Source organism: Rhincodon typus, chromosome 4 (genome assembly GCF_021869965.1).
Source record: "Rhincodon typus isolate 14 chromosome 4, sRhiTyp1.1, whole genome shotgun sequence".
NCBI lineage: Eukaryota > Metazoa > Chordata > Chondrichthyes > Orectolobiformes > Rhincodontidae > Rhincodon > Rhincodon typus.
In genome coordinates this window covers 61,620,692-61,643,808 of record NC_063335.1, presented here as the reverse complement: position 1 = coordinate 61,643,808, position 23,117 = coordinate 61,620,692, and the positions used below count along the sequence as shown (strand labels likewise).

At 40.5% G+C, this 23,117-nt stretch overlaps 1 protein-coding gene across 2 annotated transcripts in view; it reads left to right on the top strand.

The window, feature by feature from the left end:
• xkr4 (XK related 4) overlaps positions 1 to 23,117 on the top strand; it is a 366,598-nt gene that overhangs the window by 219,462 nt on the left and 124,019 nt on the right. The window contains exon 2 of one of the 2 annotated variants that reach the window (XM_048596051.1): positions 21,295 to 21,470. In XM_048596051.1, coding sequence (XP_048452008.1) covers positions 21,295 to 21,470 — 176 coding nt within the window. Of the gene's footprint in view, positions 1 to 21,294; positions 21,495 to 23,117 lie in introns of both variants that reach the window. The other variant, XM_048596050.1, reaches the window with a different exon arrangement.

Genomic DNA, 23,117 nt, shown 5'->3' with positions numbered 1-23,117 from the left:
GCTCATTAGATATATTGAAGAGGGAGCTGGATGTGGCCCTTAAGGGATCATAGAGTACTGGGAGAGGGTAGGAATGGAATACTGAGATTGCATGACCAGCATGATCGAATTGTATAGTGGTGCCAGCTCGAAGGGTCAAATGGCCTACTCCTGCACCTATCTTCTATGTCGATATCTATCCGGGGGCTAGTACCAAAATTGGGAGAACTGTCTCACAGACAAATGAAGCAACAACCTGACATTGTCATACTCATGGAATCATACCTGACAGACAATATCCCAGACACCATCATCACCATTTCTGGATGTGCCCTCTCCCACCAGCAGAACCCAGTGGAGGTGGTGGAATAGTAGTATACAGTCAGGAGAGAATTGCAGTGGAAGTCCTCAACATTGTCTGTGGATGCCATCAAGTATCATATCTTTGCATTAAAAATGAGCAAAGAAGCTTCCTGCTGCTCATTACCCACCATCATCCCTCCGCTAATGAATCAGCATTTCTCCATGTTGAGCAACATTTGGATGAAGGGTGGCAAGGACACAAAATGTACTCTGCATGGGGGATTTCAATGTCCACCACCACTGACAGTAGCTTGGCAGCAGTACTACTGATAAAGCTGGTCAGGTCCTAAAGGACATAACTGCTAGACTGTGTCTACAGAAGGTTGAGGGAGCCAACAAGAGAGAAAAACATATTTGACATCATCCTTACCAGTCTGATGGTGCAGATGCATCTATCTGTATCAGTAAGAGTGACCATCGCACAGTCTTTGTGAAGACAAAGCCCCGCCTTCACATTGAGAATAACCTCTATCATGTTGTGTGGCGCTAGCAACATTCTAAGTAGGACAGACTTTGAACAGATCCAGCAAGTCAAGACGGGGCATTCATGAAATGCTATGACAATCAATAGCAGTAGAATTGTACTCCAGCACAATCTGCAAACTCATGATCCAGCATATCCCCTACCATTACTATCAAGCCACAGGATTAACCCTGGTTCAATGGAAGTGTAGGAGGACATGCCAGGAGCAGCAGCAGGCATACCTAAATATGAAGTTTTAACCTCATGAAACTGCTAAACATGACTGCTTGCATGCCAAATAGCATATGTAGCAAGTAATAAATAGAGCTAAATTATCCCACAGCAAACGGATTAGATCTAAGCTCTGAAATACTGCCGCATCTTGTTGTGAACTGTGGTGGGCAATCAAACAACTCACTCGAGGAGGAGGGTCCATAAATATCCCCTTCCTTAATGATGGAAGAGTCTAATATATCAGTGCAAAAGACAAGGCTGAAGCATTCACAACAATCTTCAACCTGAGCTGTTAAGTCGATGATCCATCTCTGCCTCCTCCAGTGGTCACCAGCATCACGGATACAAGTCTTCAGCTAATTTGATTCACTTCATGTGATATCAAGAAACGGTTAGAGGCATTGGACAGTATAAAGGCCATGGACCCTAAAAACATTCTGGCAATAGCACTGAAGACTTGTGCTCCAGAACTTGCCACTCCCCTAGCAAAGCTCTTCCAGTACAGTTATGACATTGTATGATGTGTCATTCAACAATATAGAAGATTGTCCAGGTGTGTCCAAGGATAAATGCAATCCCACCAATTACCGCCCCATCAGTCTATTTTTGATCTATAATAAAGTGATGGAAAGTGTTATTAACAGTGCTATCAAGCAGCACCTGCTTAACAATAAGCTGCGCACTGACTACCATTTTGGGTTCTACTAAGGCCCCTCAGCTCCCAACCTCATTACATGCTTGATTCAAATGTGGACAAAAGAGCTGAATTCCAGAGGTAAGGTGAGAGTGCCAGCCTTTGACATCAAGACCATATCCGACCATGTGTGGCATCAAGGAGCCCTAGCAAACTGGGATCAATATGTATCAGGGGAAACTTTCCACTGGTTGGAGGCACACCTGGCACATAGGAAGATGGCCATGGCTGTTGAAAGTTAGTCATGTCAGCTCCAGTATCCTATCTTCAACTACTTAATCAATGACCTTCCTCCATCACAAGGTCTGAAGTGAGGATATTTGCCGCAATATTCAGCACCATTCATGACTCCTTACATACTCAAGAAGTCCATGTTCAAATGCAACAAGATCTGAACAATATCCAGGCTTGGGCTGATTAGTGGGAAGTAACATTTGTGCCACATGAATGCCAGGCAACAAGCATCACTAATAATCAGCAATCTAATCACTGCCCCTTGACATTCAAAGGCATTACTATCACTGAAGTCCCCACTATCAACATCCCTGGGGTTACCATTGACCATTCCTGGCATTACCATTGACCAGAAACTCAACTGGACTTGCCACATAAACACAATGGCAAAAGGAACAGTTTAGAGGCTAGGAATCCTGCGGCAAGTAGCTCATGTTCTGTCTCCCCAAGGCCTATCCATCATCTTCAAGTCACAAATCAGGAGCGTGATGGAATATTCCCCTCTTGTCTGGATGGATGCATCTCCAAAAATACTCAAGAAGGTTGATGCCATCCAGGTCAAAGCAGCCCGTTTGATCAGCACCAATTCTACAAACATCCACTCCCTTCACCATTGACGGTAAGTAGCGGCAGTATGTACTATCCACAAAATGCGTTCACCAAATATCCTTAATCTGCACCTTCCAAACCCATGATAACTTCCATGTAGAAGTACAAGGGCAACAAATACATGAGAACACCACCACCTACAAGTTCCCCTCCAAGCCACTCACCATCCAGACTCGGAAATATATCGCCATTCCTTCACTGTCGCTGGATCAAAATCCTGGAATTCCCTCCTTAATGGCGTTGTGAGTCAAACTGGCAGCACATGAACAGCAGTGTTTCGAGAAGGCAGCTCATCACCACCTTCTCAAGAGCAACTAGGGATAGGTAATAAATGCTGGCCAGCCTGCAACACCCACTCTCCATGAATGGATAAAAACAATTTTCAGTTTTTCCATCTTTTCTCTCTATTTTAATCTAATCTGTTATTGCCTTTCTACAGATGATTTGACAAAGGACTAATTATGAGTTTCAGGTTTTTAATCTTGGTCATTATCTGAGCAAATGATTGTTTGGCAGTCATTATAAATTATCATGTTAAAACGATACTTATGCTGCTAAAACACACTTTATTTTTACACCATAGTTAAAATAAATACAAAAGAAAGAAGAATTAGTATAACTTAACTTTACTGGAAAACTTAACAGAATGATAGATTATTTAACCACTAAAGAGCAACTGTTCCATCATAGTAACATCCCATAAACACATCCTTGGCAAAGACAAATTCAGTAAAATTGATTGCCTCACTGGCAATGTTCCTTGATCCAACTGTATGTCTGTGGGTAGTCCTTATCTAGTAAAAAAAAATTGAGTAACTCTTCTGCAATCTTTTTTGCTGTGATACTGCGTAATGGAATGGTCTCCAGAAATCTAGTAGACACATCCATAATGATCAACAAATACTGATTCCCACTTTTGTTTTAAATAGGGATCTGATGCAATCAGTTAATACTCTTGTAAAAGATTCCGCAAATGCTGGAATAAGTATTAATGGATCTGGTTTTATCACTGCCTGAGATTTTCCTATTACCTGACATGTAGGACATGTCCAGCAAAATTCCACCATGTCTCTATATAGTCCAGGCCAATGTTTTTGTATTTTGGCTTCACTTTTCCAAATGACCTCCTATTGGCAATTCATGTGCTACATGCAACACATCCTTTCTATAACCCACCGGTAATACAGAAGTTGATGAACTTCTTCCCATTTCTCATCTGCCATTTCCACTGCTAATCTTAACTCTCTGCTCTTCCACGAGTTCTCACTACTTCAGGAAGTGAATTTTTGAACTCCTCTAATATAATCATCTCTCTCAGAACATCATATGTTTGATCCATTTTCAATGCATTTATCTGCCTGTCAAAGTTACTTTGTTTGATCCTTCCAAAGTCTATGTATGTCTGACCAGGATCCCTCCTTAGATACTTAAAATATTTTCTGTAGGTGTCTGGCACGAGTTCACATTCACTTAAGGTGGCTTTTTCACCTCATCATACTCCCCAGATGCTCACACATCTGTGACTAAAGCTGTGGAAACAGATTGGATTGCAGACTAAGTTAGCCAGGTTCCCTCACATATTCTTCTGAGATGGCAGTGGCAGAGTTGGCAGTGTTTGGCTCCTGAGTGCGGGGCTTGCCTGCTCATGGCTCATGCAATATGTTCTGCCGCATCCACACGGTTCCTTCACTATCTTTCCAGCTTGTTAATGTTTATTATTTGTTTAGGTTGACCTGGGGCCTCCTCCTGATGTATCGGGCCCCCATACATCTCCATCCCCGCTCCATCTTGAGTGATAGCATCAAAAGACGAGCCAGAAATATGTCAGTCGACTTGGTGCCAGGATCCATCAGTCGACGTCCAGTGTCAGAGGACGTGTAGGATCTGTGAAGTGTGACCATGTCCATCTCAGAGGCAGTGAACAAGGAAGCAATGGTGCCAGTGGTGGCAGAAATGGAGCACATTGCCAGGTTCCCAATGACGATGTCAGATGGCAGTGACTGGAGGAGTGCAGAGGGTGTTAAAACTCACTTAGAGATAGTAGGAACTGCCAATGCTGGAGTCTGAGATAACAAGGTGTGGAGCTGGATGAACACAGAAGGTCAGGCAGCATCAGAGGAGCAGAAAAGCTGATGTTTAGGGTCTGGGCCCTTCTTCAGAAATGGGGGAGGGGAAGGGGGGTCTGAAATAAATAGAGAGAAGGGGAGGCAGTGATAGAAGGTGGATAGTGGAGCAGATAGGTGGAGAGAAGACGTACAAGTCAAGGAGGTGGGGATGAAGCTAGTAAAAGTGAGTGTAGGTAGGGAGTTGAGATGAGGGTTGGTCAGTGAGGAGGGAGGGGCAAATAGGTGGGAGTGAAGACGGACAGGTCAAGGAGGCGGGGATGAAGCTAGTAGAGGTGAGTGTAGGTAGGAAGTTGGGGTGGGGGCTGGTCAGTGAGGTGGGAGGAGCGGATAGGTGGGAAAGAAGACGGACAGGTCAAGGAGGTGGGGATGAAAGGGGCTGCTGGTCTTGGAATTAGGTCGGGGGTGGGGAGATTTTGAAGCTCGTAAAGTCCACATTGAGACCATTGGGTTGTAGGGAAAATGAGGTGCTATTCCTCCAGTTTTCAGGTGACATCGTTGTGACACTGGAGGAGGCCCTCCAGTGACAATATTTAATAAATTTAACTCTAACAGATACCTCCTCTGATAGTGATGCAAATACCTCACTAGATCTACCTTCCAGCTTTGTTTGGCTGAATAATATCCACATGATCACCGGCCATTTAATTTGTTTAGCCACTTTCTCAAAAGAAATGAAAAAGGCTTAGATGTCCTTCTCACGAAACTTCGGCAATGTTTGGATATATTTAAACAGATCCCCACCAGCCCTTTGGCTATGATGGGATTGCTGTCCATCACCATCATCATCGTTACACCTACCTTTCACCTCTACCTCTGCCACTTAAGCCGAATTTGACTTTTTAGTTCCAACCTCCAAAGTTCAGAACTGTCTTGTTCTCCTTTCTTCTGCTCGGGCCTTCCTTTCCTTTTCTTTTTCCTGTGCTGGAGCTATTCCCACTTTCTGTATTTCTTCTGCTTTCATTCATAATTCAAACTGTTTCATTTCCTTTTTGCTTTATTTTTCTTTTGCTTTAATTCAAGCTGCTTCATTTGCAATTGAATTTTAGCCATTTCCAAAGCTTCTGATGGCAATTCTGACAATCGTAAATGTCAAGCTATTGCTGCAATTATCTCCCCTTTTTGCACAGGCAAAGGCCATGTTAACTCCAGCTTGTCTGCCAATTCCAAAAGCTTGCCTTGCTCACTTTCTGTAAAACTCCCGAAGTGACTTCTTCCATACCCAGGAAAGACTGAGTGACTGAAAGAACCATTACCACACAAGCACACCCTATTTAAACCAACCGAATGCAAAACCTGAAAAGAGAACACTAGCACACACCACTCACTGTCTTTGAGTCCAATAATCCTAAATCCAACCTAGAATTAGCAATTTTGCTCCCAACAAGCACCCTTAATTTGTTATGGACCTAACCAAATCCCCTGAAAATATATTAAGAAGTTAGACTAGACGCCAACTTTTTCTTATTTTGAAAGGCAAGTATAAAGCATTGTGTTCTGGATACAATTTGATTGGTCAGACCACCAAGCCTGAAGCAAGACACACTTTATTCTTGCACTACAGCTAACGTAAACACAACATAAAGAAAAATTGGAATAGATTATTTAACTGCTTAACAGCAACCGTTTCACTATAGTAACGTCCCATAAACATACCCTTGGCAAAGGCAAATTCAGCAAAATAGATCATCTTACAGGCAATGTTTGTCCAGCCCATTAAGAATAGAACATCAAGAGAAAATTCCAGCAGAGAGACAGAATTCCAGCACTTTGCTGTCGCAGGGTAAGATTTATAGCAGCTTCCAAACTCAACAGCTACTGAAAGTTAAAAACTAAAATCCTGGTTAAATGGGAGCTTCAGCCAACCTCTTCATGCTGCTTCTATTTTTCAAACTTTAAAAGAAAACAAAGCCTCAAAAGCTGTTTATTTTATTGGCTTTGAGCAGACCCTCAGTACTGTCTCAATCTCTCTTCATGAAATACCTGGACAAAATACACCCCTTAAAGCCATAGAATTATCACATTGCTGAACTCCAAACCATATTTATTTTCTTAATCCAAATTTCTTTCTTGTTGTTTCTTCACCTCCTGAGGAGGATGCATTCATAATTGTTGGTAGTTGTCTGATATATTTTAAAAGAGCTTATTCTTTTTGTATAAGCATCGGAACAGATTGCAGTTTATTGATTTTCAGCTCTTCACAGCACAATCAGACTGTGAATAAATCCCGCAGGAGCCACTAGGTAGGAGTCAGAGACCTGGCTAATTTTGCTAAAGTGGTAAGACCAAAGAAAGCAACACTGCCTCCACCCTGAAGAGTGAGACCTACTGACTGGAATGAGATTTAAGATGAGGGTGGAAAAGAATAATGAACAATCTGTAGTAAGAATAATTAGTTGGGGAATACCTGACTTCAGCTGGGAAAGAATGAAGCTGGGCTGGATAGATTGGGGCCAAAGGTTGCTCTAGAAAACTGTAGCTGAACAATGGGAAATCTTCAAAGAAGAGGTGATTTGAGTATCGTCAAAGTATATTCCCTAACAAGGGAAAGATAGGACAAACAAATACAGAGCTTCCTGGTTGATAAAGGAGATAGAAGTTAAGACAAAAAAAAGTGTACTTATTACAGGCGTCAGGCTCAAAATACAATAGAAACCTGAAAGGATCAGAAGGGAGGTAAAACGGCAAATAAGAACTAAGATGTGATATTGTGAAAAGAGACTGGAAGCCAGAAGAGCTACAAAAGGGAATTCAAAAGTCTTCTATTTGACATATAAATAGTAGAACAGTAGTAATAGAAGAGTGAGGTCACTGACGGACCAAAAATGGGATTTACACATGGAAGTGAGAGGCATTGTTGACTTATTAAATGAATATTTTGCATCTGTCTTTACCAAGGAATGATAAGCTACCCAGTCATGGTGATAAAGAAGGAAATTCAGTCACTAGAAATATTCAACATTGATAAAAGTGTGGTATTGGATTGAATGCCTGTGCTTAAAGTTGACAAGACACTGAGACTAGATAAATCCAAGGATACTGAAGGAAATTATTTTGGAAATTGCAGAGGCACTGGGAATGTGACAAGAAACAGTAATGGTTCATGAATGTTTTTGGGCTGGAGAAAGAAAGGAGGGAAGGGATTGCTGCCCCTTTGGCAATGATCTTTACGTCCTCATTGTCCACTGGAGTAGTACCAGAAGGTTGGCGGGTGGCAAATGTCTTTCCCTTGTTTAAGAAAGGAAATAGGGAGAATCCTGGAAATTACAGACCAGTCAATCTTACTTCTTGGAATATTGGAGAGGATTCTGAGAGATAATATTTATGATTATTTGGAAAAGCACAGTTTGATTAGAAATAGTCAGCATGGCTTTGTGAGGGGCAGGTCATGCCTCACAAGCCTTATTGAATTCTTTGAGAATGTGACAGAACACATCGATGAAAGCAGAACATTGGATGTGGTGTATATGGATTTTAGCGAGGCATTCAATAAGGTTCCACATGGTAGGCTCATTCAGAAAGTAAGGAGGCATGGGATTAAGGGAAATTTGGCTTCCTGGATACAAAACTGGCTGTCCAATAGAAGACAGAGGGTGGTAATAGATGGAAAGTACTCAGCCTGGAGCTCAGTGACCAGTGGTGTTCCGCAGGGATATGTTCTGGGACCTCTGCTCTTTGTGATCTTTATAAATGACTTGGATGAGGAAGTGGAAGGATGGGCTAGTAGGTTTGCCAATAACACGAAGGTTGATGGAGCAGTGGACAGCGTGGAGGGCTGTTGTAGGTTGCAACGGGACATTGACAGGATGCAGAGCTGGGCAAAGAAGTGGCAGATGGAATTCAACCCGGTAGAGTGTGAAATGATTCATTTTGGAAGGTCAAATTTGAATGCAGAATACAGGGTTAATGGCAGGATTCTCGGCAGTGTGGAGGAACAGAGGGATCTTGGGGTCCACGTCCATAGATCCCTCAAAGTCGCTACCCAAGTTGATAGGGTTGTAAAGAAGGCGTATGGTGTGTTGGCTTTCATTGGCAGGGGAATTGAGTTTAAGAGCCGTGAGGTTATGCTGCAGCTCTATAAAACTCTGGTTAGACCACACTTGGAATATTGTGTTCAGTTCTGGTCGCCTCATTATAGAAAGGATGTGGAAGCTTCAGAGAGGGTCCTCAGGACATTTACAAGGATGCTGCCTGGACTGGAGGACAGGTCTTATGAGGAAAGGTGGAGGGAGCTAGGGCTTTTTTCGTTGGAGTGAAGAAGGATGAGAGGTGACTTGATAGAGGTATATAAGATGATGAGAGGCATAGCTAGAGTGAATAGTCAGAGACTTTTTCCCAGGGCAGAAATGACTATTATGAGGGGGCATAATTTTAAGGTGATTGGAGGAAGGTATAGGGGAGATGTCAAGAGAGTGGTGGGAGTGTGGAATGCGCTGCCAGCAGTGGTAGTGGAGTCAGATACTTTAGAGACTTTTAAGAGACTCTTAGATAGGCACATGGAGGATAGTAAAATGTAGGATATGCAGGATAGATTGATCTTAGTAGGATAATAGGTCGGCACAACATCGTGGGCCAAAGGGCCTGTACTGTGCTGTACTGTTCTATGTTCTATGTTCTGTTTGTAATGAAGTTTTCCATAGGTTGATATTGGAACCTTTGCTTTTCCTGATATATATTAATGGTTTAGATGTTGATTATTGTGAAAAAAAAGGCACATTTTGTTGTAGCTTTTTGTCTTGCACGCAATAGGACAATTTGCAAGAATATCAATTTAAGATGAAAACCAACATTTATACTATGTGAGAGTAGAATGCTGATTTACCCACTACAACAATGAGGGTTGATAAGGAGCTGTCCAAGGAACAAAACCTGAATTACTGTAAGTATTGTTTGATCGTTGTGAACCTGGGCGGGGTGGGGGGTGGGGGGGTGAGGTGGGGGGTCATAAACTCCACATAAGATTAAACAAGTTTGAACTTGATCTTGATGTCTGCTGCTGTGAAATCATATTTCTCTTAATATGAACACATGAGCATTTATCTTCCATAGTTCAGCTAAAAGGAGCAGCTGAGTACAAAACACAGCAACTGGTTTATCTCTAGTTGCAAAGTATGTGCATAATTTTCCCTACTTAGTAGACGTGGCTTTGGGAGCTTGTGGGGTGGGAAAATCCCTAAAAATGGCATCAGGTCAAGATCCTGATCAGATCGTATATTCTTTCATCCTTCCCTGGGGCAGCTTGTTAATCCAGTCAAGCCTCCCATGAGTCTGGCAGAAAACAATTTGAGATACTCAAAAAAGCAATCGATAGCTTACTCAAGCATAAAATCCTTTATTTCTCAACAGTGTGCAGTCTGATGTTGGCTCCACAACTCAACAGAAAAAACTAATGCACAGCAGAAATTCATCATAAAGCAGAACTGACCTGATAAGAACACCGTAAAGGGTGAACCACATTAATCAGTGGTCAGCTAAATTAAAAGGTTTACACTGACAGGATTAGTTCTTTCAGCCTAAACTTATTGATTTTGTTGAGGATGGCAACATTGTACAATTTATAGGTATTTTTGAACTACCTTATTTTCTGTGAGACCTCCTTGAGACATGGGGACTACACATTTTGAAATTAGCTGGACTTCTGAGGGCAAGATTCAGTGTACTCCAGGTGCAACAGGGACAGCACCTTCAACAGCAGCTGCTATCCATGCCATAGTCATCTATATCTGCATGAAACAGATAGACACAGAGCTGCATTTCAAAGGAGGCAATACGCTGAACACAGTGCCTGCAGACTATGGTTGGCTTCCTAATTCAGTCTGAACAAGCAGGGCCTCAGAAAGCTCTGGCTGTCACAGTAAGTGGCTGCAGTTATCTGCAGCCTTTTGGATGCAGGGTTCTGCCCAAGAGGAGTGGGTGCTCATGCATTACTAATGGTTGTCAAGATGAAGTTAGCCATTTTTAAATTATGCACACAACTGCATCTGCCAGATCACTGATGAATTGTTTTGAGAGCTTTCAATCAACTATGAGATGAATGAAGCCAGTCAAACCCAGGGACTATTGGCGCTGCTTCATTGCAGGACCTCGCACAGATCCAGAAGCGTATAAACCATCCCCAGGTGACAATCAGGATACCACCAGAACAGCCACATCTATTTGTTAATTGAAAGAGCTTCCACTCCTTTAATGCAGCTGCTTTGAGACCATTACAGGAGGACAATAGCAATGTGCATCATTTGTGCAGGAAACTGCAATCACTCCTTTATTCTTCAGTGCTCTCATGTTCCAAAGGTTTTTCTCCATTAGACAACCTCAGTTGGCTCTTGGGTGACATTGGGTACCCAGTCAAGGCCTGACTTATGGACCCAGTAAGGAGGCACAGAGAAGTTACAACTGAAGCTATCTCACCATCAGGACCATAATAAGACAAGCCATTAGTTTGCTAAAAGTATTCCCTTGTGTTAACAGATCTGGAATCATCCTTCAAAACACCACACCAGGGTTTTCCTGAATTACATGGTTTGCGAGCTCTTTACAACAGGGCACTGCGGAGAGGACTGAAAGCAGTACTAAACCAAAATAGCTCCTGCAGTCTCAGAAGAGGAAGAGCATACAGAAGCAATTGGCAGCAAAGGCCATAGATTTTCCTGGCAGAAAAATCTGTAATAACCTTATCCAGGAATGAAGGCTTCCCACCAAAGACCTTTTCTCAATACATTTTTGATTACTTCTATATGTCTCTGTGGCTTCATCAGATCTGGAAGTAGGCTGTTCATGGAGGTGGTCCATGAGCTCCTGGATCTGTGTAAGGTCCTGCAATAGAAGTAACACCAACAGTCCCTAGGTTTGACTGGCTTCATTCATCTCATAGTTGATTGAGAGCCCTCAAAACAATTCATCACTAGTCTGGCAGATGCATTTGCGTGCTGCGTTTGTGCAAGTCCACCCCACACCAGCAAATCTCTTCTGTATAGAATTCAGGCATGGTACATTCACAGCCTTACTAGCTTATCATTCTGGTTTCATTTAACCAGAATGGAACTGAACATGTAAATATGAAAATTCAGCAAAGTAGAAGTAATGACAATGAGTAGCTCACAATAAGTCATTCTTTCATTCAAACACAGAGCTCAATGGAGCAAGAGAAATGTAGAATGCAGCAAATGATTCCCTTTCTGCAACAAAGACCTTTTATTAGTATATTTTCAATTACTTCTGTATGTCTCTGTGGCTTCATCAGAGCTAGAGACAGGTTGTTCATTCCCCTGTTCGAATGCTCAAGATGTCTTTGCCATCATTTTCTGGATTTTGAAGTTTATGAACTATGTAAAATCACCCCACCAAGATCTTTGCTGGAGAAGAATTGGTTGTCAGGGAAGGATACAGCAATGTGGGGCTCAGAGGTGGATACATGAAGGGCAATGGCCATGATGTGGGGAACTCAATGAATTCAATTGAATGATTTATTGATAACCAAATGCAGGAGAGAGTTTGCTATTCATCGCATCATAAGACTCCCTGTGCACATGTTATTTAGTACTTCCATGTATCTCAATCTGCATCATACAATTAATCTCACGGGACTGCTTTTCAGAAATTGTACATTCAACTATATCTGTTAAGAAATGGCACCTCCACAATTGTACAGATCATTAGTTTTCACATATAGAATCACGTGGAAACAGGACTCGGCCCAACAAGTCCACACCGACCCTTGCAGCATCCCACCCAGACCCATCCCCTTATAACCCACCTAAGCTACACATCCCTGAACACAATGGGCAATTTAGCATAGCCAGTCCACCTAACCTGCACATCTTTGGACTGTGGGAGGAAACTGGAGTACCCAGAAGAAACTCACGCAGACACAGGGACAATGTGCAAACTCCACACAGACAGTCGACCAAGGGTGGAATTGAACCGAGGTCCCTGGCGCTGTGAGGCAGCAGTGCTAACCGCTGAGCACTGTGCTCAGTGGTTTTATTCAGAGATGTGTTGGTTAACTGCTATCATCAGTTATTTAGTTGTTGACGGTATCCCGGTGGCAATGGGTGTAGAAGTGGGGGTGGAATTGGAGAATTGTAAACACAGTCGCATTGACTCTAAGATGACAATCTACCCAACATACACCTGCAACCAAAGTACACCAATTGTGGCAGATTTAGTCATCTGAACAAAACCAATTTGCCAACTGGTTGCTTGACAGGGTTTTAAGCATAATAGCTTGAGGAGCACACTAATTGGTCAAAGATTCTTCCCAATCAGCTATAGATAACCCTGCAAGTTGGTGTTCTCACATTGAACATGCGACAGGAAGCAAAACAGTGAATGGTTTGGAAGCCATATGTAAAGTGTGCACACTACTTCATTAGTTATAATGTTATTCAAATTCAGTTTAACAGTTAAAACACATAAGCTATTAACCTGATATAACAGTGGATTTTCAGTGTTAAATATGCAATTACTAATGACATATTGCATTAAAGAACTCATGAAGTGTGTCACGTTTGGAGGACAGAGTTCATGCTGATGCTTCTCTTTAAACTAAGTACACTCAAAGATATCAGCCAATTTTTTATTTAATTTTCAAGTATCTGTTTTATCTTTCCTCTACTTAAAACAATGTCATATATTTAAAAATGTCATCAAAACATAGAAACATAGAAGATAGGAGCAGGAGGAGGCCATTCAGCCATTTGAGCCTGCTCCACCATTCATCACAATCATGGCTGATCATCCAACTCAATAGCCTAATCCTGCTTTCTCTGCATAATCTTTGATCCCATTTGCCCCAAGTGCTATATCTAGTTGCCTCTTGAATACATTCAATGTTTTGGCAGGTAAAACGCACAAGCTATTAACCTGATATAATAGTGGATTTTTGGTGTTACATATGCAATTACTAATGACATAATGCATTAAAGAACTCACGAAGTGTGTCACAGTTGCAGGGCCTGCTCCTATCTTCTATGTTTCTCTGACATTTTTAAATATATAAGATCTTGCTTTAAGTAGAGGAAGGGTAAAATAGATACTTGAAAATTAAACAATAAAATTGGCTAACATCTTTGAGTATCCATATATTTATACAGCACTTTATTTTATAATTCAAACATTTCAAAGCAGTTACTTTAGCAGTGCGGTCACTACAGCAACCAGAGCCATTCACAGTTCTGCAGCATCTTGTGCCAATGCCCAACTTTTCGTGCATGTGCCTGGACGGTATACAAGCTGTTTGATGCCTAAGATATTACAATAAGCCTAGTTTTGTGCAGTTGCGCCTATTTTTCAATATAGCCCTCAGATACTTTTCTTCTCCTCCATGGACTGAAATTGGCAAATGAGCAGAAATATTCCAGACCTGTCTGGCATGAATTACTGAGAAGTGCTTTCTTTTCATTGAACTACAAAAATACTTTTTAGTTATTTTTAATTATGAAATAATTTCTCAAAACAGTACTTCTAAGTTGAAAGGTATTCAGTTTTATAAAGATTGGAGTATTATACCATGTAATGCACAAATATGAACACTCTAAATGTCCAATGTCTAACTGGCCTGACTCTGTAAAGCTAAAATATCTGATGATTATGAATAGGTAACTCATTGACACTTGTGTCTCAGAGACAGATCCAGAATCCCCGCTCTCCTTTCTCTATACAATGATAAAAGGGAAATTTTATCGTCAAGCTAGTACCCTCTACCTATTCCTGCACCATAATTCTTCAAATCAATACATTTTTTCTCCTGTATCTCCAGCTATTGCTTTGTTCTGTAAATCATTACTATACCAATACACCAATAATAGCTACTGAGTATGTGTCTAAGGTGTTATGTCATGATAATGGAAGATTACACGGGAATGAAACCTGATGGTAGAAAGCTTCAGAAATGCCCTATTCTACATTGCATATATGTGAAGTTTGAAGGAGTAAATGTTATTTGTTTGCACTAGCCTGCATAGTCCTTGAATGCAGCAAGCTCCTAAAAACAACAAATGATGTTCCTACTTGGTGGCTAGTGTAGACCAAGCCCAGTGTCTCTACATCTCAGCAATGAGGCCTGGGTTCAAGTCCACCTGTTCCAACGGTGTTTAATAACATGTCTGAGCAAGTTGTTTTGACAGGGAAATGGCCAAACCCCGACGATAATTACCAAAACACAAGCCCCAGTCTACTATAAGAGCTAACAAGGTGTAGAGCTGGATGAACACAGCAGGTCAAGCAGCATCATAGGAGCAGGAAGGCTGACGTTTCGGGCCTAGACCCTTGGGATTGGAGGTTCCCTTCTAATAATTACCCCCGAAACACCCAGAAACACCTTTCCCCTTGTAATCTGTTAAAAGAATGGTTAAAAGAAAAAAAATCCCTGATCTTCATTTTACAAATAACAAGAAACCATTTATTTGTTTAACGCTAACAATGAACAAATTAACAGAATTACTAACAAACCGAATAATTCCCCTCAGACTACTAATTACATCATAACTGGTCTAAATTCTACTGGAATGCTATTTAAATAAAGACAAGTCCCACTAATATAAACCCAATTCATAAGAAGCAATAAATTATAACTTAATCTCTCCAAATTCGCACAGACTGTCTTCTGGAATATTCTGTCATCTCTGCTGTCTTCACGAATGCCTTTCTTCTGTTAATTCTGCTGTCAGGTATGTTTTATTTCTATAATTTCTTCATCAAGGACTTTGAGCTAAAATACCGTGGTACCTTTGATTAATTAGACGGGCTTTCTTTGAGAGCTGAGTGGTGCTAACTCTGGCAGATGGCAGATGGCTCTCTCTTCCAGATAGCAGTTGGGTCTCCCCAATTTCCCAAATGCCCTCGTCTTAGATACTCATAATGTCATAATAAAATTCTTATAAAATGATTGGTTTCAGGTTGTCAACACCATCAGATTTAAATTCAATTGGTTTTGAATCACTGAGGTTGGTTTTAAATTAATTGGCCATATTCAAACTCGTTGTCACAACCAAAACAAGACTGCAGTTTTGCCTGCCACCTATACGGCTTTTTTGATACACTTGTTTCACTTTTTGAGGCTCTCTGTACTGGCAACTGCAGCTGCTGCTCACAGACATACTTTTTTTTAATTTTCTAAGTACAGACAAAGCACAAATCTCTTAAAGGAACCACACATTTTAGCTTCCTGCCTTCCAATTCACAATTACTGTACCCAACTTAGTAACAAAATTGATTAGAACATATCTAGACCAGGCCCAAAATACAGTGGTGGTTGGCAACAAAAAGCCAAAGAAGTTAAGCAGCAAGTAAAGGATTTTGAGGTCAGCCCAGCAATTGAACTGTCAGGACAGCCAGTGACTAGCAAAAAGCGTTGCAGAAGACATGGTCTTCAACTTGGGTGGCAATGAATTCTACCCTAACCCCAGCTAAGAAGTTTCCAAAATATAGGGAACCCCAGACAAACTTAGTAACAGCAGAGCAGATGTAAGCCATTCCTAGCATTCACCTTGGAGGGTGGAGAACCAAAAAATACATCATGTCCCTTCAATGACAGAAGGAAAGTCCACAGTTACGAAGAATACCCACAAAAAGCCATCTTTGCCATTACTATGGTTGATTTAAACCATAGGTAAACCATATGGTTCATTTAAAAAGCCTGCAGTTAGAAAGCACAAGATAGGTCTTTAAAGGAAGCCATACACAGCAAGTCACTTCTCCTGGGGTGATCATAAGGAATAAAATCAATGTAAAGTATTGATACTGAAATCAATAGTTATCATACAGACTTTAAATTAGACACAAATACTAAATGGCTGCAAAAATTAACTTGCAGCCTTCATCTGTCAACCTTCAAAGTCCAAGAGTAATTAGCCTCAAAGTCAAAGATCACCTTTAGGTACCATCAACATAAGGACAGGGAAATCAGAAACACTGTGTGTTACCTGGAACCAACCATTCTAACTGTACTGCAGGAAAGCCTATGTGAGTCTCAATCTCATTCTTAAAGTGGCAGAAATCAACAAACAGGAACAGTAAGCAAATTTAAATGATAATTCGCAAAACTCTTCAGGGGCCTGGGAAAACTGAACGCTGTGTTCAACATCACACTAAAAAGCAGCTGCAAAGCTTATTTATTTGCTTATACCAGGAAGGTCCCACACACATTTCTAAATTAGTAAAAAGTGAGATTGAGATGATACTTCAACCAAAGGTAATTTTGCCATTTGCAGAAACAACTGTGTAGTATTCTGCTATGGCACCAACATAGCCATACAGCATGGAAATAGACCCTTCAGTCCAACAAGTCCACGTCAACCATATTCCCAAACTAAACTAATCCTATTTGCCTGTGCCTAGCTCATTTCCCTCCAAACCTTTTCCCAGTTCTAAAACCAAATGGATCCATTAGAATTGTATCAATAGAACATATTTATTAACAGAACATACCAATGCAGTACAACAGGAAATACACCTAATGGTGTCCACAGATGAGAACCCATTGAAATTCAAACACAGCACAATCTTCACAAAGCTGGATGCCAACAACGGATTCGAGCAACTTCCTCTAAATGAGTAGTCAAAACTTTTAACGACCTTCAAAAACTCTTTGGAAATTATTGTTTCCACCAATACATTTTGGTATCGCGTTCACACCAGAGATTTTCCAAAGTTCACTATCCAAAAGACTTGGAGGTATGGAAGCTATATGCTGCATGAATGGCATTCTTATTCATGGATTCACTAAAGATCTACATGATAAAGCGTACGGTTAGAGTTGAAAACATCAAGATGTTTGGTTAATATGAAGTTTGAATTGTGAATTTTCAAAACCAATGAAAGCATTTTTCGGCCACAATTTTCAGGCAAGAGGGAATGTGGCAAAACCACAGATCCAGGGAGTGTTTTCTCTGGTTGTGAAGTCTAGAACGAGGTGACATTGCCTCAGGTTAAGAGATGGACCACTTAGCACTGAGATGGAGTCAGATGTACAGCACAGAAACAGACCCTTCTGTCCAACTCGTCCATGTCGACTAGGTATCCTAAACAGATCTAGTCCCATTTTCCAACATTTGTCCTATATCACTCTAAATTGTTATTATTCAAGTACCCATCCTGATGCCTTTTAAATGTTGTGTGTAGCTGGAGAAACACAGAAGGGTCCCAACCCAAAACATCAGCTTTCCTACTCCTCTGATACTGCCTGACCTGCTGTGTTCCTCCAGCTGTACACTGTGTTATCTCTGACTCCAGCATCGGCAGTTCTTACTATCTCTGAGCCTTTTAAATGTTGTTATTGTACCAGCCTCCACCACCTCCTCTGGCACCTCATACCATACACACACCACCCTCTGTGTGAAGAAGTTGCCCTTCGGTCCCTTCTAAATCTTTCCCCTCTCATCTTAAGCTATGCCATCTAGGTTTGGAATCCCGTACCCTGGGGAAAAGACCTTGGCTATTCAATCTAACCATTCTCCTCATGATTTTATAAACTTCTATAAGGTCACCCCTCAGCCTCTGACACTCTAGGGAAAATAGCCCCAGCCTGTTCAGTCTCTCCCTTTAGCTCAAACCCTCCAACCCTGCAAGATCCTGGTAAATCTTTTCTGAACCCTTTCAGAGGAAAAGATTCTTCACTCAAAGAGTAGTGAACCTATGGAATTCTCTACCACAGAAGGATTTGTATGCTAAGTCACTGAACATGTTCAAGAAAAAAAGAGATGAATTGTTAAGATTAATAAAATTGTAAAGGCATCAATGGTTTGAGGAAAAAGCAGGACTATGGCATTGAGCTAGAGGATCAGCCATGATAACATTGAATGATGGATTTTATGCAAAAGGCTGAATGGCTTACTTCTGTTCCTTTTTTCTATGTTATTATGTAACAGCACTGTGGGTGTCCATATACCCCAAGGACAGCAGCAGTTCAAGAGTAATCGATGATCAGCAATAAATTTGGCACCATGATGCCCATAATCCATTAATGACCAAAAAAAGTAAGCTGGCAAGAAACATAAAAATAGACAGTAAAAGTTTCTAAGGGTATGTAAAAATCATCATAGAATCCCTACAGTGTGGAAACAGGCCCTTTGGCCCAACAAGTCCACACCAATACACAGAGCATCCCACCCAGACCCATCCCCCTAATCTGCACATCCCTGAACACTATGGGCAATTTAGCATTGTCAAATCCACCTAGCCTGCATATCTTTAGACTGTGGGAAGCAACCGGAGCACCCGGAGGAAACCCACGCAGACATGGGGAGAATGTGCAAACTCCACACAGACAGTCACCCGAGGGTGGAATCAAACCTGGGTCCCTGGCGCTGTGAGGCAGTAGTGCTAACCACTGAGGCACCGTGCCAAGAATCAAAAGTAGGTTCATCACAGGCAAAGTAGATTATATAATGAAGGATAGGGAAATGGCAGAGAAGTTAAATAATTACTTTGTGTCTCTCTTAACAGAAGACAGTACAAAGTATTTCCCAGATATAATAGAGGTCCAAGGGATGAGTGAGAATTAGACACTGAAGGAAAGTAGTTTTTGTAAAAGTATCATTGGAGAAATTTATGGGACCAAAGTTGACAAATGTCCAAGACCTGATGATCCACATCCCAGAATGTTAAAGGAGGTGAATATAAAAGTTGTGGATTTGTAGTTGAATGTCTTTCAAAATTATTTTGATTCTGCAGTATACAAGTAGAATGGAAGATTGCAAATGTAACTCACAATTACATTTGGAGGAGGAAGAGAGAAAACATAGAACTGCAGACCTTTTCTCTTGACAAACAGAAAATTAATGAAAAGAATGAACTCTTCCAAAATAATAAACTGATTCAGTGCAGACATGAAGTTATGAAAGTGAAAGCATGTTTGGCAAACTTGTTAAGATTTTTGAGGATACTATTTAGCAAAGTATATTAGGAAAAACAGTGATGGAGTGTATTTGGATTTTTAGAAAGCTTTCAATGAGGTTTCACACAGGAGGTTAGTAAACAAAATTAGAACACGTGGATAAAGTGTAACTATTGGAATATGGATAGATTAACAAAAAAGAAAATAAAAAATGGGAATAAATGGGTCATTATCAGGTTGTGGCTAAAGGTGTGCCACAAAGATCAGTACGTGTATCCCAACTATTCGTTATCCAATGTAATTTTTCCAAGTTTGTGGATTACACAAAACAAGGTGGGAATTTTTATTGAGGGGATGATGCAAAGAGGATTTGAAAGGGTTTATACAGGCTGCAGACTGGGCAAAAACATGGCAGGTGAAATATCATACAGTTTTTGAGAAATATGATATAGATAAGGATGAGGTTAATGACTTTGAAAAGAAGAATGGAGATGTAGACTATTTCCTAAATGGAGAGAAACTAGAAAGAATTGAGTTTTAAAGGGATCTGGGTGTCCTTACACATAAGCCATTGAGAACTCACATGAAGGTGAAACAAGCAATTAGGAAAATATGTTGGCCTTTATTACAAGAGAATTTCAGTGCAAGCATCAATAGTTGTGCTTCAATTATATAGAACCTTGGTGAGACCACCCTGATATATTGTGAGCAGTTGTTGTCCCCTTACCCACAGAAGGATGTATTTTCCATAGAGGGAGGTTCTAAGCTCGACTTCTGAGATGGCAGGACTGTCCTTTGAATGGAGATTTTGTTTCTGAACTCTATGGAGTTCAGAAAAATGTGAGGTAATCCATTGAAATTTAAGCAATTCTTAAGGGGCGAGATAAGTAGTTGTACAAAAAGATGATTCCCCTGGCTGGGAAAGCGTAAGGATTGGGAGGAGGGGCTGGTGGTGGTATCAGGGCGTTCTAGAAACAGGTCAGAATCTCTGAATTAGCAGCATACCATTTAGGGCTGTGAGGAAGAGACATATCTTAACTCAGAGAGAAGTGTATCTTTAGAATTCTTTTACCCTAGAAAGCTGTGGAAGCTCAGTTATTGAACGAGTTCAAGGCAGAGATCAATAGCTTCCTTAATACTAATGACATTAAAGTATACGAGGATAGTGTGGGAAAATGGCATCGATAAACATGATCAGCCATGATCTAGAATGGTACAACAGACTTAAGGGTCTACTCTTGCTCCCATACTCTTACATTTCCTATGTTCCTGTGTTGTTTTTTTCTGCATGTGTTTTAAAGTTTGGTCAATGATGTACACAGCATTGACCATCTGTGCATTCTGCCAGACATGCTGCACTGCTCTCCTGCAGGGAGAATGCTGTGTAGTGCAAACAGGAAGAGACTTTTCCCATCAACGGCATGCAGCAGCATGTCCCCTTTGCCATTCATCAAAAAGACAGTTTAGATGTTGCACTGCAATTCTTACTTCTACATCTAGGTTATCTATCACTGGATTTTGATCAACAATTCATATGCACTATGAAATGTTTGAAATAACAAAAAATAAATTTGAAAACTTTCTATTTTTATGTATTTTTGCCTGATAGACCGTTAATCATTTGTGCCCTTTTAAATTTCACAGGGTGCTGATGTGCAACTATCCCATTCCTCCCACACATACATACGTATAGTTAAATTTTAGATTTTTGTCTAATTTTTGCCATAAAGATTTTTTTTTAACTTTCCGTCTTTCTCTCAAGGTATTTGCGCACTATATATCTTGGTATCCGAAGCCGTCGGAGTGGGGAGCTTGACCACTGGCGATTTTATTGGAAGATGGTGTATGAATATGCAGATGTAAGTATGTTACATCTGTTGGCGACATTTTTGGAAAGTGCTCCACAGCTTGTGCTGCAGTTGTGCATCATTATTCAGAGCCATCGCTTAGAGGCACTACAAGGTAAGAAATGATCCATTTACCAAAAAAAACATTGTAAAAAACTTATTTCTACTGTAATTGTGGGGCATAAATTGTAATTACAGCATGGAAATAAATAATTTTATCCAATTAGTTCATGGGGTGTTTAACTTGCATATGAGTCCATATTCATATTCTGTCTGAATAGCCCATCATTTCCCTTACCTGCATCCATGCAATTAACACATCCTTAAATATTGAAATGTACCTGGGATTTCCTCAAAGCTGCTCTCACTCACCAGCCAGTCTGTCAAGTTTATATTTCAAAATGGTGTTTCCAGCACACTCCAGTTAAAGTCAAAGGATAGGATCCACTTCAAGGAAATATCATGACGGGTTTTCTGCTTCAGTATGTAGTATATTACCCAACTTCAGTAAATAACATATTGGAGGTTCTGAAGTGATCAATAGAATGTATTCTTAACTATCATGCTTGTTGGAAGAACAGTGAAAATGAGTTGCTTTTAAAAAGCCGCCAATGTAGTACTGGAAATTTTCCATCTTAGTCACCTTGATCAGAAAAATTGCTGTTCTCTTTACAAAAACCAAATTATGCTTGACAGATTATCCCTTCCATGTCAAAATAAATGTTTGTTCTTCACACTGTAGGTACAGAGCAATCTAACGGAGACAATTCACTTCGTGGAATGAATCAAAATATTTTCAACATTGTACATTGGTTATTTTCCGCACAGAAGATACTGAAATTACTTTAGACATTTAACAATACTTTGATTAGTTAATTGAGACTAAGCAGTGAAAGTCATTAACAGCTGTGTTCTCCTGTTGCTTCTGTAACCAGTTTACTCTGGGAAGAGCACAAGCAAGTCTGCTGCAAAGGTGAAAATACAACAAGACGTTGAAGTTTATTTAGAATATCTTCACAATATTGTATGGTCGTAATTAGCCACAAAATTTTGCACTTGTAAACTGAGAAGATTTTTCTTTAGACAATATGTTTAACAAAACTGAACTCATGGTCTTTATGAAATGACTTTGACTTGTACTGTTTCAATATTGCGCACGAAAAATCAAAACTTCACCACTTCCCTCAACACATTGGCACCTCAGAAATATGGTCAGTGTCACTTGTTCTTTGTGCTGTTTTTGTACTGACTGCAGTATGCAGCTAGCGGTGATGCAATCATCACGAAGCTGAGCAGCTAAAAATAGCACAGAACCAGTACATTTCATCTTCAAGTGCCAGTTGTCAGATTTGAAAGCGAATGCTTAGTTTGATCCAACCCAATCAAACCAATGCAGCTGGGGTCACTTCAAATTTGTGACCTAGATCTCCATTTGCGTCTACTGTGTGACTACAGATATTGTTTTCTTCATCCAAAGGGTTTTTAAATATTGATATTTGAGGCACATACTTGGACTTTTTACCTGAAAAATTGTCAATGAAAGTAGTTTAAATCCAATATTCAGTTTTTCATTTGTAAAATCATAAATCACAAACTACAAAGCACATGATTTGAATAAGAAATGAAGCTAGAATATTCATTACTATAGAAAGTCAAGGTGCAGCTATTTCTGAAATGAAGTGTTGGACAACGTGAGATTACAAGGTGTAGAGCTGGATAAACACAGCAGGCCAAGCAG